At 49.7% G+C, this 13,066-nt stretch overlaps 1 protein-coding gene and 1 long non-coding RNA gene across 5 annotated transcripts in view; one reads left to right on the top strand and one right to left on the bottom strand.

Annotated features, from left to right (window-relative positions):
- LOC126513379 (uncharacterized) overlaps nucleotides 1-13,066 on the top strand; it is a 1,096,546-nt gene that overhangs the window by 807,936 nt on the left and 275,544 nt on the right. The window lies entirely within an intron of this gene.
- Nucleotides 1-13,066, bottom strand: part of Znf704 (zinc finger protein 704) — a 189,138-nt gene that overhangs the window by 22,519 nt on the left and 153,553 nt on the right. For all 3 annotated transcript variants that reach the window (XR_007595306.1, XM_050161705.1, XM_050161706.1), the window contains exon 5: nucleotides 4,671-4,771. Coding sequence is in view for 2 of the 3 variants with exons in the window: in XM_050161705.1 (XP_050017662.1) it covers nucleotides 4,671-4,771 (101 nt within the window). In the remaining variant the exon portion in view is untranslated. The remainder of the gene's footprint in view (nucleotides 1-4,670; nucleotides 4,772-13,066) is intronic.

Raw genomic sequence — 13,066 nt, forward strand, 5'->3', positions numbered from 1 at the left:
CTAGCAGACACCTGCATGCCGGGCTTTGGAGGGAGCACATCCCCCCAAGCTCATGTATTTGAAGAGTTGCTCCCCAGCTGGTGGTGCTATGTGGAGAGGTTATATAACTTTTAGGAAGTACAGCCTGTGGAAGAAGTATATCACCAGAAGAGGCCTTGGAGGGTTTAGAGCCTCAGCCACTTCCTGCTTGCTCTCTCTGCTTCCCGCTCCTGCCACCTGCTCCATGCCTTCCTCTGCATTTCGGACACTAGCCCTCTGGAGCCATAAGCTAAGAGCCTCTTCCTTCTGTGACCTGCTCTGGTCACAGAGCCTCCTCACAGTGATGAAAAAGCAACTAACACAGCAGGGTTGGGACCCTGGAATGGAGGCTCAGGCAGGCTCAGGTGGGGCTGCTTTGGCCTCTGTGACGGCTCTGGGATCCAGAGTTTATTCTGGAGGTTACCAGAATCCCTAGGAATTTTAGGAAACGGACATTATTTTTAAAGGACCACCACAGTTTCTGTCTGAAAGTTGAAAAAGCTGGGAACGGGCAGGAGGAAAGCCTGGAGGTGGATGCTGCCATCTGTGATCTTGAAGCACATCAGTAGCGGTAAGGGATGAGGGATGAGACACCACAGTCTAGATTCATCTTAAAGTTGGGGCTCAGGGCTCACCTGCCAGCCTTGTATGTTCCCTTCAAAGTAAATTTGTCCCTTGAGTTAATGCCTTGGTGTATTTTTTTTCTTTTTTCTTTTTGGGGTTTTGTGTGTAAGTGTGTGCTGAGATTCAAACTCAGGCCTCACTGACGGAGGAGCATGAAAAGCACATTAAGAGAAAAGAACTTCCTCTGGTCAATCGAATGAAACCCTCAGTCTGGGTGGAGAGCGGACCTAGTCCAAGTTAGGCCGGTCAATCAGGAACCATCCCCTAGGAAGGTACAATCACCCCGAGCAAGGAAGGTTCACTTTGAGCCACGTTTAGGACACAAATGGAATAATTATTCCTTTGAATATTTTCCTTCTTTTCTTTCCTCCCTTCCTTATTCTTTTTTGAGAAATAAGGTCTCTTTATATAGCCCCAGCTGTCCTGGAATTCACTATGTAGACCAGGCTGGTCTCAAACTCATAGAGATGTGCCTGCCTCTGCCTCCTGAGCTCTGGAGTTAGAAGCATGCACAACTATATCCAGCCTTCTAATGTAATACTGCACCTTTCCTTCCCAGAATTCCTCCTGGGAGCTCAGTCCTTACAAGTCACTATGAAGGTCTGCTGGGTCTGACCACTTTCTGAATCTTGACTTTTCTTATTCTTTTCCCTGTCTCATGCATTAGATGTAGAAACTAGGTATGCTCTCTCTGGTACATTCTTACACGTCCTCCAGAGCCCCCTCCTCCCTATGTGGCTGTCCTCGATGCCAGCGTAACTCAGTGGCAGGGTTTCTGTTTTCTAACCCTTCTCCATTCGTCCTCTAGGCAGCTGCTGAGAGTCAAAACTTGCCTGTCCTGGGTGCTTTTAAATTCTAATGTTATTGTCCTCAAGCTTCCAGTAGAGTGTGTTTTTAAATTTTTCTAATAATGAAACTTAGACCCCAAGAGGGGACCTCGATTTCCTGGCATCAGGGCTTATTCAGAACACCCGTCACTGAGCCATCTCTCTAGCCCTGTTGTGGGCTCTGAAAATCTTTGTCTCCTCACTATGGCTATCCTTCCCCGGGCTGTCTTCTGCTGATCTCTGCACCACTCCACATACAGTCAGCATATTTGGCACTGACTGGCACCTACCGAAACCTGCACGAGTGAGTGATGCACAGGCTGCTGTGGCTAGAACCATACTTTCTGGAACTGGATTTTTCAGGCTGTGAACATTCAGTGTGATTCTGGCAGCCCAACATGGTCTCATGCCTTGCCTTGGTGTCTTAATTTATAACATGTGATCACAAGAACAGTTCTTTGTTTACGACGGAGTAACCAACCGCAGAGAGCTCGCTACTCTCCCTGATGCGGGAAGCACTACTGAGTGTTTAGTAAATAAACACAAGAACTAAGCGCTAAAGCCTCCCTCGCCTGCCCACAAGACTATCATCCAAGGCCTTAACTAAGCTCCAAAGCCTCCCTCGCCACGCCCACTAGGAGACTATTACCCAGGCCTTTAAACTTCTCTACCTGGAAGAAAACTGTGCTTTCTCACAGAAAGTTTTGAGTTAAGTAACTGTTATGACTCAACATTTACTAGCCTTGCAAATTTCCCAGGAACTAAGTCCCCAGAACCTGACTCTCTGGAATGGCTGAGAGCAAGGGGCATCCCTCAGTCCATGGGCACCCATGGCAGGAGCCAGAGCAAGGGGCATCCCTCAGTCCATGGGCACCCATGGCAGCAGCCAGAGCAAGGGGCATCCCTCAGTCCATGGGCACCCATGGCAGCAGCCAGAGCAAGGGGCATCCCTCAGTCCATGGGCACCTATGGCAGGAGTCAGAGCAAGGGGCATCCCTCAGTTGATGGGCACCCGTGGCAGCATGGCCAGAGGTGGCTAACTGAAAACTTGTTTCCCCTTGAGTCATTCCTGTATAGACCTAAAATAAAGTGTTCTCCTCCAGCCTTTGGCTTGGCCAGATCAGTGGCTTCTCACAGCCTCGCTCCATTTCCTCTACGCTTTAGAGGGCTGGCATCTGGGGACGTGTTTCTGTGCCGTATCAGGTCAGGTGGGGCTTGGCTTTCTGACAGGCATGCCACTGAGGACCCCAGAGAGGGGGACAAGGAATGAGTGCCTGTTCTATTCCTGTCCCTGCTTCCTTTCCAGTCACAGGCAGGCTGAGCTGCGGCTGGCTGCCAAGTGCTACTAATAGACACTCAGACCTGAGGGAAATCATGAATTTTTCAGGGGGACAGAAGAGGATCAGCCCCCGAAGACTGGGAGCTGAGGAGAGGCTGAGAAACAGGAGAAAACCATGCACTTTTTAAGTCTGCATGGCGTGTCTGAACTTTCATCAGATGCAGGACCTGTTGGTTTTGGGCGGGGCTGACATGCCTCTCGGTCACTGCTTACTAACACGCCCAGTATCCAACAGTGGCACACTTGGGCTCGTGGAGTAAGGGGAAAGACTGGGTTCCTCAGTCTGAGAAAGCACAGGCTGGGGGCTTGAGGTCCTGTAACCTTCGGGAGCTCCTTTCCCGGGCAATGGCTGGCAGGATGGTGAACTACAACTCACCGAGGTGACTGTAAGAGCATGCTGGTTAAAGGATCCTAAGGAAGTCAACAAGTGGCTGACCCAGGAATGCTGCCCCCCCCACCCCCAGAATGCAAACTGCATGCTCTCTCAGTCTCTAAATACACATTCATGGAGCACATGCACTGTTTAGCAGGGCTTGTTGGCAAGTTCTCTGCTGGCATCTGGGGACGTGTCTCTGCGCCATATCAGGTCAGGTGGGGCCTGGCTTTCTGACAGGCATGCCACTGAGGACCCCAGAGAGGGGGACAAGGGATGAGTGCCTGCTCCATTCCTGAGCTATTCCATTGCTCTGAGCTATTTCTGCCAGTCTAAGCAGTGATCTGGGGCAGACTGTGCAGGACTTCTCACTCCAGGGGGCAGGGGAGGGGCACTGCAGTACTGTGACATTTCCTGAACACGCAGGCAGAGCCTTCAGCTAGGGTAACACAGCCTGGCCTCACTTGGCCACATTCCTGATGCTTGGTGACCTTATGGGCATCCTGCTCTACCAAGCTTTGGTGTGACCCAAGCATCTGCCTGAAGACTTAGGGGCCAGCTCTGTGCTGCTTTTCACGGCCGACGGGGCCACGGCTGCAGCCTCGGAACTCTTCCTGTCCACCTACACCACTTTCACACAGCACGCACTTCCTGCGTGTGCTCCCTTCTGATAAGGTGACTCTTATTTCTCCACATTCGTTTTGTTTGATACAAGAACCCTTCCTTCTGTGTTGAGCACTCAGATGTACTCAGATGCTGACATTTGCCTACTGCACACTGGTGACAACTATGGTCATGGGGCATCCCTTCTAAAGCCCAGATACCTGGACAAGACAGAGCCAGGAGGAAAGCATGGCCGGTTAACCCCAGGGCCGCTGGCTGTGAGCCTAGCTGCGGGCTCCTAACCCTAGCTGTGTCTCTGTAGGAAGGTTCTTATGAAGAAAACAGGCTCATCTGGGCAACAGACTGAGTCTGACCACCACATCTGGCTTTATCGTTGAAGGTGTGATGACTTTTTCCCTTTTGCCTTTGGGGGTGGGGAATGGTTCATTTGGAGACTCTCTTAAAGTGACAGTAGCTTTTGAGGTTCTAAGTCATAACCTGCAAAAACAATGAACGCTTGGATGTTTCATCTTACAGACACCAGGGGCTCAAGGACTCTCGGAAGTGTGCTCACCGCCCCCAGGGGAGGAGCCCTGGTGCTGCGCTCTATACTTTGTGTCTTTGCACAGCCTGTCTTTGACCCCAGAGGTAACAGACTTGAGTAGTCATTTTAAGTGAGGACCTGAGTCAATGACCCAGGAAAAAGTTTAGGGAGGGGAGGGCTGGGCGGCTGGAGACTCTGTGGCTGCCTATCAGCAGCGTCCCCTCCACTGCAGGGATGAGGAGGAGCCTGAGGCACAGTGCAGTGCACACTGTCTGAGAGCTGAGCTGCTGGGCAGTGCTGCGAGGCTGCCCCAGCTCCAAGGGGAGGAGCAGGCTACCTTACCCGAGGTGGATGGCCCGGATGTGCTTCTGGATGCCTGCTGCCGTGTTCAGCACCTTGCCACAGTTTTTCCAAAGGCATTTGAACATCACCTTCATGGAGTTCTATGGAAAGAGGAGGAAACATCACAATGCATGCAAACCTGCCCAGAGTCACCTTCTTGTCCCCCTGACCATTTCCCCTTCTTTAGAAACTTAACGGCGTGCCATGTTCTTGACGACCAAATTCTCCGCTCTGGGATTTTCCCGGCTGGTGACGCGCTTCAGAAGCTCAGACTCCTTCCATTTCTCCATGGGAACCGAGCTTTGCTGCTGATTTTAACCACATTTCCCAGAGGCCCCCATGGGCACTGGGGCCACCCTGGCAGAGGCTAATTTTAACCAGGTGCTTAGTAGGGTAAGGTGCTGTCCTGAGCGTATTTAATCCCCCAAGACAGATGTCACAGGGTCTCCATGTTACAGAGAGTTGCAGTGAACCAAGGAGCAGGGCTGGAATCTGCTCCAGAAGCCAGCCTCCACGCCGGCACACAATCACACAGCACCCTTCAATGAGGGCTTAGCATTTTCAAGAACTCCCAGCAGTGACTGAGCCACCACGTGGACTTGTCCTGTCAACCACAGTGTTCTTGACTACAAAATAGGAATAGTAATGGAGCCCCTTACAGATGACCATGGTGCCTTAGTGACATCATGGGCCAAAACCAGCCGACCCGCTTAGAGGCAACTACTCACTACAGCAGGTGTCGTGGAATTATTGTCACCACGTGCCTTGAACTGCATTTTTAAATTTTTGCAGTGCTTGGGGCGGGACTCAGGTGCTTGCACACGCTAGGCAAGTGCCCTGCCATTGCCCCACTGTGGTAGCTGGAATGGAAATAGTCCCGCAGACACAGGGGCTGGCACTATGGGAGGTGTGGCCTTGTGGGAGGAGAGGTGTCACTGTGGGTGGGCTTTGATGTTGCAGAGGTTCGAGCCAGGACAGTGTCTCAGTCTCTCTTCCTGCTGCCTGCTGATCTGGATGCAGAACTCTCAGCCCCTTCTCCAGTGCTGCATCTTCCTGCATGCTGCCATGCTCCCACCCTGATGATAATGGACTAAACCTCTCGACTGCAAGCCAGCTCCAATGAAATGTTGTCCTTTATAAGAGTTGTCATGGTCACAGTGTCTCTTCACAGCAATAGAAACCCCAGTTCCCCAGGAATGAAGTCTTACTTAGTTTATATACATGTACGTATGCATGCATGTTTATGAAGGTATGATGGTTTGGATGATAACGGTTCCCATATCATCATCTATTTGAATGCTTAGTCACCAGGGACGACTTGGGAGATGTGGGCTTGTTAGAGGAAGTGCGTTGCTGAGAGTGGGATCTAAGGTTTCAGAAGCCCACACCAGGCCTTGTCTTCTCTGCCTCTCTCTGCCTATGGGTCAAGATATAGGATTCTCAGCCACCTCTTCCACACCATGTCTGCCTGCATGCTGCCATACTCCGGCCATGATGATTATGGAATAACCTCTGAAACTGTAAGCCAGCCCCAATCAAATGCTTTCTCTTATAAGAGTTGCATGGCCACAGTATCTCTTCACAGCAGTAGAACAGTGACTAAGACAGAGGATATAAGCCATGCTGTACATATGGAGGTGATGTAGGAAGGTCTTCTGTTTATATGTTACTTTCATTGGTCAAATAAAGAAACTGCCTTGGCCTTTTGATAGGACAGCAGCTTAGATAGGCGGAGTAGACTGAACAGAATGCTGGGAGAAAGAAGCAGAGTCAGGCAGACGCCAAGAATCATCAGCTCGAGATGGACATAGGTTAGGATCTTTCCCAGTAAGCCAGAGCCTTGTGGTGCTACACAGATTTAATGGAAATGGGTTAATCAAGATGTGAGAGTTAGCCAATAAGAGGCTAGAAATAATGGGCCAGGCAGTGTTTAAATGAATACAGTTTCTGTGATTATTTTGGGGTATAAGTGGCCAGGAGTCGGGTGGCAGGAAGCGGCCTGCTGCTCCTTTTACTACAGTTTGGCGCCCATCCACTTAAAAACCTGAGAGGGTTTAAAAAGGAGAGAGAGAGAGTTTAACACACAGTTTTTTTTTTGCTGTTTGTTGGCGGTGTGCTGCAGAGAAATGTCCCTGACTCAGCAGCCTTAGCAGGAAAAAAGCTGCGCGGTTTTAAAATGCACCTTCTGGGCTGTGCCGCCAGTGCGAACTCTGGCTTTAAACATTTCAATGGCTTTTATGAGACTGGATGTTTGTGTTCCCGCTTGGGATCGGGAAGAAAGTACTCTGAGACCATGCCAAGGGCTCAGCGCTCCCTGTCTGCATCTGGGCAGACGGCGGGATCAGGCTTAGATCAGCCTTAGACAAGCAGGAGAGCATGGCTGATTTCTGCCACCATACAGAGAGATATTTCCAGGCTGCGCAGTGCTCTGCATGGCAGATTTGGCTGTAACTTGGATGAAAAGAGTTTCTGTGCTGCACGCTCAGTCTCAGAGTTAAACTGCTGAGTGTGGCTTCTACCTGGTGGCCCCAGAGCTAACAGAAATGGTATGTCCTCCATTTTGAAATTGGAGAGAGGTGGAGCCAACATCCAGAGCAGCCTGCTGCTCTGCAGCTCAGTAAACTGCCAGCTTCTTGCTCCTGCCTTTGCTTCAGTATCACGACTCTCTGGAGCCAGAAGCCCAAATAAACTCTTTCTTCTATAAACTGCCTTAGCCATGCTGTTTTATCACAACAGCTGACAGGCGGCTGACACCATCCACGTACACCGAGTATGCACAGCAGCAGACACCATCCATGTACACCGAGCATACACAGCAGCAGACACCATCCGTGTACACCGAGCATACACAGTAGCAGACACCATCCACGTACACCGAGTATGCACAGCAGCAGACACCATCCATGTACACCGAGTGTACACAGCAGCAGGTGGCTGACCCCATGCATATATACAGAGTATACTAAAAATGAAGCTATAGTGTACTTTTCATTCTTTAAGTTCCTTCTGAAAAGAATTTGTTTTTATTCATGCCTGTGGGCTTGCTTGCTTGTGTGTGCTCGATGGATGTGCAGGTGCCCGGTGAGGCCAGAATCACACACTGCATCTTCTGCAGATACAGTCACAGTGGGTGTGAGCTTCCTGATGCAGGGGCTTGGAACAGAACTCAGGCTCCTCCCCAAGAGCAGAGCGAGCTCTAACTGCAGTCACTCTCCAGCCCTGCACTTTCTGCTTTTCAAATTACATCTTATTTACTTGTGGGACTGAGCAGGGTGGGCAGCCAGTGTCTTCGCCCACTGAGCTGTCTCAGCAGCTCCTCAGGGAAATCCCACTCTGCCCGGTTTGATCGTCTCTCACCCTGCTCAGCACCTCCAGAGGTGGCTCCTGCCATGGGTTTCTGGGTGGAGGTGGTCAATGGAAGGAAGCAGGGGGCAGGAGAAAATCCTGATTTCCCTGGCTCCCATTTTAGCGGCGCAGCTGCGAGTGGTTACATTTCTCTTCTCAAGTTGCCATTTCTGCCAGGGGGATCACTCCTCCAGCTGGAATTCTAGAGTTCTGGTTATTCCTAGGTTCTGGTAATGGCCCTGGTTGTTTGGTTCTTCACGCTGACGTGGCAGTGGGGGTGGGCTTGCCTGATTAGATCCTGGGTTGTCCCACCATCCCTAAGGACATGAGTGTACCATGGACGCTCTGCCAGAACTTGAACTATTAGCAGGAAACACAGGCTAGTAAAGAACATGAATAATGGTTTCAGGGAGGGAGGGAGTAATAGTGTGATGTTTTTAGTTATCTGTAGGTTTTTTAAAAATAACAAAAGTTTGCAAATTAAAAACAAACACTGGGCCTTTAAGCCCAGTATTCTGGAGGCTAGCTTAGTCCACATAGGGAGTTCCAGAATTGCTGGGGCTATGCAGAGACCCTGTCTTTGAAAACCAACCAACAACACATACAAACAAAAAACTGGGAAAGATAATTTTTATGTTAATTTCTAAATTTAAAACATTTATTCTATTTGTAGTGTTTGTTATGTTGTTTGTTTTCCCTACTGCTGAGTCCCAGGCCCGAGTGTACTAGGTAGGTAGACTACAGTGAGATCCGTAGCTACCTATTTTTAACTTTATTTATATGAATTATTTCCTAAATTTTAACTTTTACTTATTCCTTGTCTGCTGTCCTGTCACACACCTTTAATCTCAGCTCTCAGAAGGCAGAGAGAGCTATGTGGATCTCTGAGTTTGAGGCCAGGATGGGCTACACAGAGAGCTCCAGACCAGTCAGGACAAAACAAAACCAACCGAACAAAAACCTGACTTGACTAATGCTGCCTACCCAAATGAGGAGAAAAACAAACAGGATGGAAGGATTATCTCAGCCTCAATGGACCCGAGCAGCTAGCTTTGTTCTACACACGAGAGGGTGTGCTCCCAAGGCCAAAGACACTTATGGTAGTTTAATTCTTCTCAGGGTCCCCTTGCTATATCCAGCTGAAACCAACCCTCTGTCCACAAACAGACTACTTGCTGTTATGCTGGAGCAAAAGCAAGCCACAGGAGGAGGAGAGCCGAAAAAAATAGCTAAATAAACAACGCCCAAATTGCCACACGGTCCAAGCGGTCTGGAGGAAGCCAAACCAAGCAAAGCTGCTGGCCAAGCCACTGCGGCCAAGTGTGAACGGCCCATCTGTGCTCAACCTTGGCCTCTCCTCCAGGCTCCAACAGATGTGCTGCCCGCAAAAGCACAGGGCAACAGCTGAAAATTCACCCCCAGTGGAAAGCACTTTTGCTGAGCATCAAAGTCCCTGTCAGCTGAGCTGAATTCTCACAAAAGGCCCTCTTCACAAAGAGCAGCTGAGGCCCGGGAAGGACAGAAGGAGGCCCGGGAGCTGGAGCTGCCACCTCCTTGCCTGATCTAATATTACAAAGACCCCCCCGAGGGCCAGGCACTCCAGACCAATGCAAACTCAGAATTTTAAAAATGTTCTACGTAAGATGTGTGGACACTTCCGGCAAGCTCTTCAGATTACTCAGTTGGTGCTGTTGGTTGTAGAGAAATTCTAGATTTTTTACCTATGCAGCTAGCTTGAGACTAAGGACCCTGGCAACTGGCAACCTTTGACCTCAGCTCTCAGCCAGTTATCTGTCTGTCTGTCTGTCTATCTATCATCTATCTTTTGTATTTTGCTGTGTAGCCCAGGATGGCCTTGAACTTGCGACCCTCCTGCCTTAGGCTCCTGAATACTGGGACTACAGAGGTCTGTGTCACCACTCCTGACCCACAATCCAATTTTTGTTCCCAAGACAGGGTTTTACTATGTAGCTCTGACTGTCCTGGAGCTCACTATGTCTAGACCAAACGGCCTCAAACTCACAGAGATCCATCTGCCTCTGCAAGCCCCCTGCCCCCAGCACCCTCAAACTCAGAGATCCATTTGCCCTGTAGCCCCTGTCCCCATACCCTCAAACTCACAGACATCTACTGCCTCTGGCAGCATCCCCCCCCCCCCACCCCTGCCTCCATGCTGGGATTAAAGGCATGTGCCATTACACCTGGCCACAACCTTATTTTAAAATGATTTCATACCTGGGCTATATATGGAGTCCCCTTCTATTTTCCTGATAAATCTGGACTGATACCCAGGACTGACAGGATAGTTGCCAGAGGTAGCTTTCAGTCCCAGGGCTGGGAACATGGCTGGGATTTGAAGTATGATACGACGACATGCCTAGGAATACACTGGATTAAAGCAACAGTCTGGAAGCTTCATGACCACCACCACCTTAGCACCATAGCCTAGGCACTATCACACTGGCTCTTCTGAGCACTGGAGACTCCCAGGAACGTGTTATTATTCAAATGGGGATTGTGGGGTATACACAAGTATGTGGATATGTGTGTGTCTAAATTTCATAACCATGGATCAGGGCTCTGTCATACCACACAACCTTCTCAACTTGTCTTCAGGGTCAGAAGGGCCACTGAGATCCTTACCAAGGGCCAACGCTAAAGAAATAAACCCTCAAAGGATCCCAGCTATAATATTAACTGAGGAAGTAGCCTTATGGGCCCCCTTGAATGAATTCAAACCTTAGGTAAGCCCCCCCCCCACGGTTTGTTGGTAGTGTCTGCCTAGCATGTGCGAAGCATGTATAATGGGCACATGGTACACACATGTAATCTACTACTTCAGTCAGTCAGTCATCCCTAGCTACATAATGAGGTCGAGACTAGCTTGGTCTTGAAGTGAGACTGTCTTAAAGATCTCTCTAAGTGTGCATGGAATGTATTCGTCCGTGGCGTCCCCATGGCGTGACACGTGAAGACTGACATCAGCCCACTGTCCTGGGTATTGGCAGTGTGGTGTTCTGCTACACGAATACGCCGTCATTTCCTTTTCCATGTGCCTGCTGGCGGACTTTGCGTTGTTTCCGCTTTGGGGTGATAATGAAGAAAGCTGCAATGAACACTTGTCTTTAAGTTTTTTTGTGGACATGTGTTTTCTAATCTCTTAGGTAAATACATATGTAACAGTAGAGTTGCTGGGTCATATGGTTAGCATATATTTAACTTTGTAAGAAACTGCCAAACTGTTTTTCAAAGTAGTTACGCCATTTTGCATTTCCACTGGCAATGAGTGTGTGTTCCTGTTGCCAGAACTCGGAACTCTGTCTGCACACTGCACGTCTCCACGCTCCCTCAGTCCTCACGGCCACACCGCAGCAGCGGGAATGCACCGATGCTGGCCTGCCCAGGGCAGTAGCCCGAGGGGCACAGGAGTGCTGGTGTGGTCAGTAGGAGTGGTGGTAACTTGGGGAAAGACATCAGTAGAAGTCACAGAATTGTATATTAAAGGTGAGCTCATGTTATTTTGTGAAATCTATACTTAATAAAGATGAATTTAAGATATTTCCCCTAACAAGCAGGTTCCTGAGCTAACAGAGATTCCTCATCGTGTATTTTCATTATCCATGGATTCTAGAAGTAAATTTCATCCTTGTGGTCACCTGTTTCCTCGTAGGTGAGGTCGAACGGTTGCATGTGGAAAGGTCAGGACGACAGTGGATGACATCTGAGGTCTCTCTCTAGGCCACAAGGCTGGCCAGTCCAGCATCCTGTTAGCCCAGATCTCTCATCTGCACCGGGTCCTCTCCTGGGCTAATGAGCGGGGCTAATCTTGGTGATCTTAAACAAGTGCTTAACTTGTGGGAAAAGAGCACACGGCTGCCTGAGCGCGGTGTTGGCACAGAGCTTCTCCCTGCACCCGGTAAAATGTCCAGAGTCACCACACCCACGAAGTAAGTGAAAGGGGACAGAAGCCAGTCTCCAAGTGTCGCTAAGGCTGAGGTGCTGCTGAGGATCCTGCGTCAGGTTTCCTGGTGCACTTCCAGTTCCGGCCAGAGCTACCCTCACTGTGCTGCTAAAGTGGTCTCACGTCAACCCGAGTTCACTGGGCGACTGAGGGCCTCAGTAACCCTGAGCCGCTTGGCGCTGCTCCCCCCACCCCCCCATATCCAAGGGTGAAACCACAGCACGGTACTAGCGGCTGCATTTGTTCTTCCATCTTTTCACGTAATCCGCACAACAGTCTCATCGACATGGTACCTCCAGAGGCGACATCCCAACTTCAGAGGATATCCAGGCTCTAGATCTGAAGGAACCAGGAATCTGACATTTTCCTTACTTGTTGGCACTTCAGGCTTTCCAGGAGTTAATTCTTAGCCTTCTATAGAAATGGTTTTCTCCTGAGACTACCAGAGTGCCCATACCTTAGGTCATTGCATCACCTTGTGGTCATGACAGGAAGCGCAACCTTCTCAGAGCCCACTCTACCTGAAACCAGAGGAAAGTCGGCTAGAAGGCACCCTCACAAAGCTGGCCTCTCACAGTTTCGCTGCTGTGGCTAAAGAGGATGCTCCGCAGGAAAAGCGCCTGCGCTCCTCTCTGCTCGCAGTTTCCTCTGTACTCTCAGTGTTTCCTTCCCACCTAGGCTCAGAGTGTTGGTCCAGGGACGGCTGACTATGCTGCCCACATGCCACTCTCCTCTGTGGGCAGCGAGGGATCATTAGATCCTCCAGCTCAATCTGCCTCAAGAGCATCGTCTTTATTATTTCTGCCAAGCTCACTGTCCTTATGTCAGAATACAAGCAACACAACACTGGGCAATACACACAACTCAAAATGAGCTGTTCCCGCAAACTGGGAATAAGGTTGATCAGAGATTTGGGGGAATGATTAAATGAAATGCTGCATTTAACTCTGACTAAACATATAAATACAGGGGTTATCAGAAAATACATCTCATTAGGACACAACACTTGTCTTGCCTATGCAATGCAACTCACACTTTGAACTTCTTTACATAAATGGATCCACAAGAGTTATCAGTGAGCACCTGCAGG

The sequence above is a fragment of the Alexandromys fortis genome, unplaced genomic scaffold (genome assembly GCF_014885135.2).
Source record: "Alexandromys fortis isolate MF-2015 unplaced genomic scaffold, M_Fortis_MF-2015_v1.1 scaffold_74, whole genome shotgun sequence".
Taxonomy (NCBI): Eukaryota; Metazoa; Chordata; class Mammalia; order Rodentia; family Cricetidae; genus Alexandromys; species Alexandromys fortis.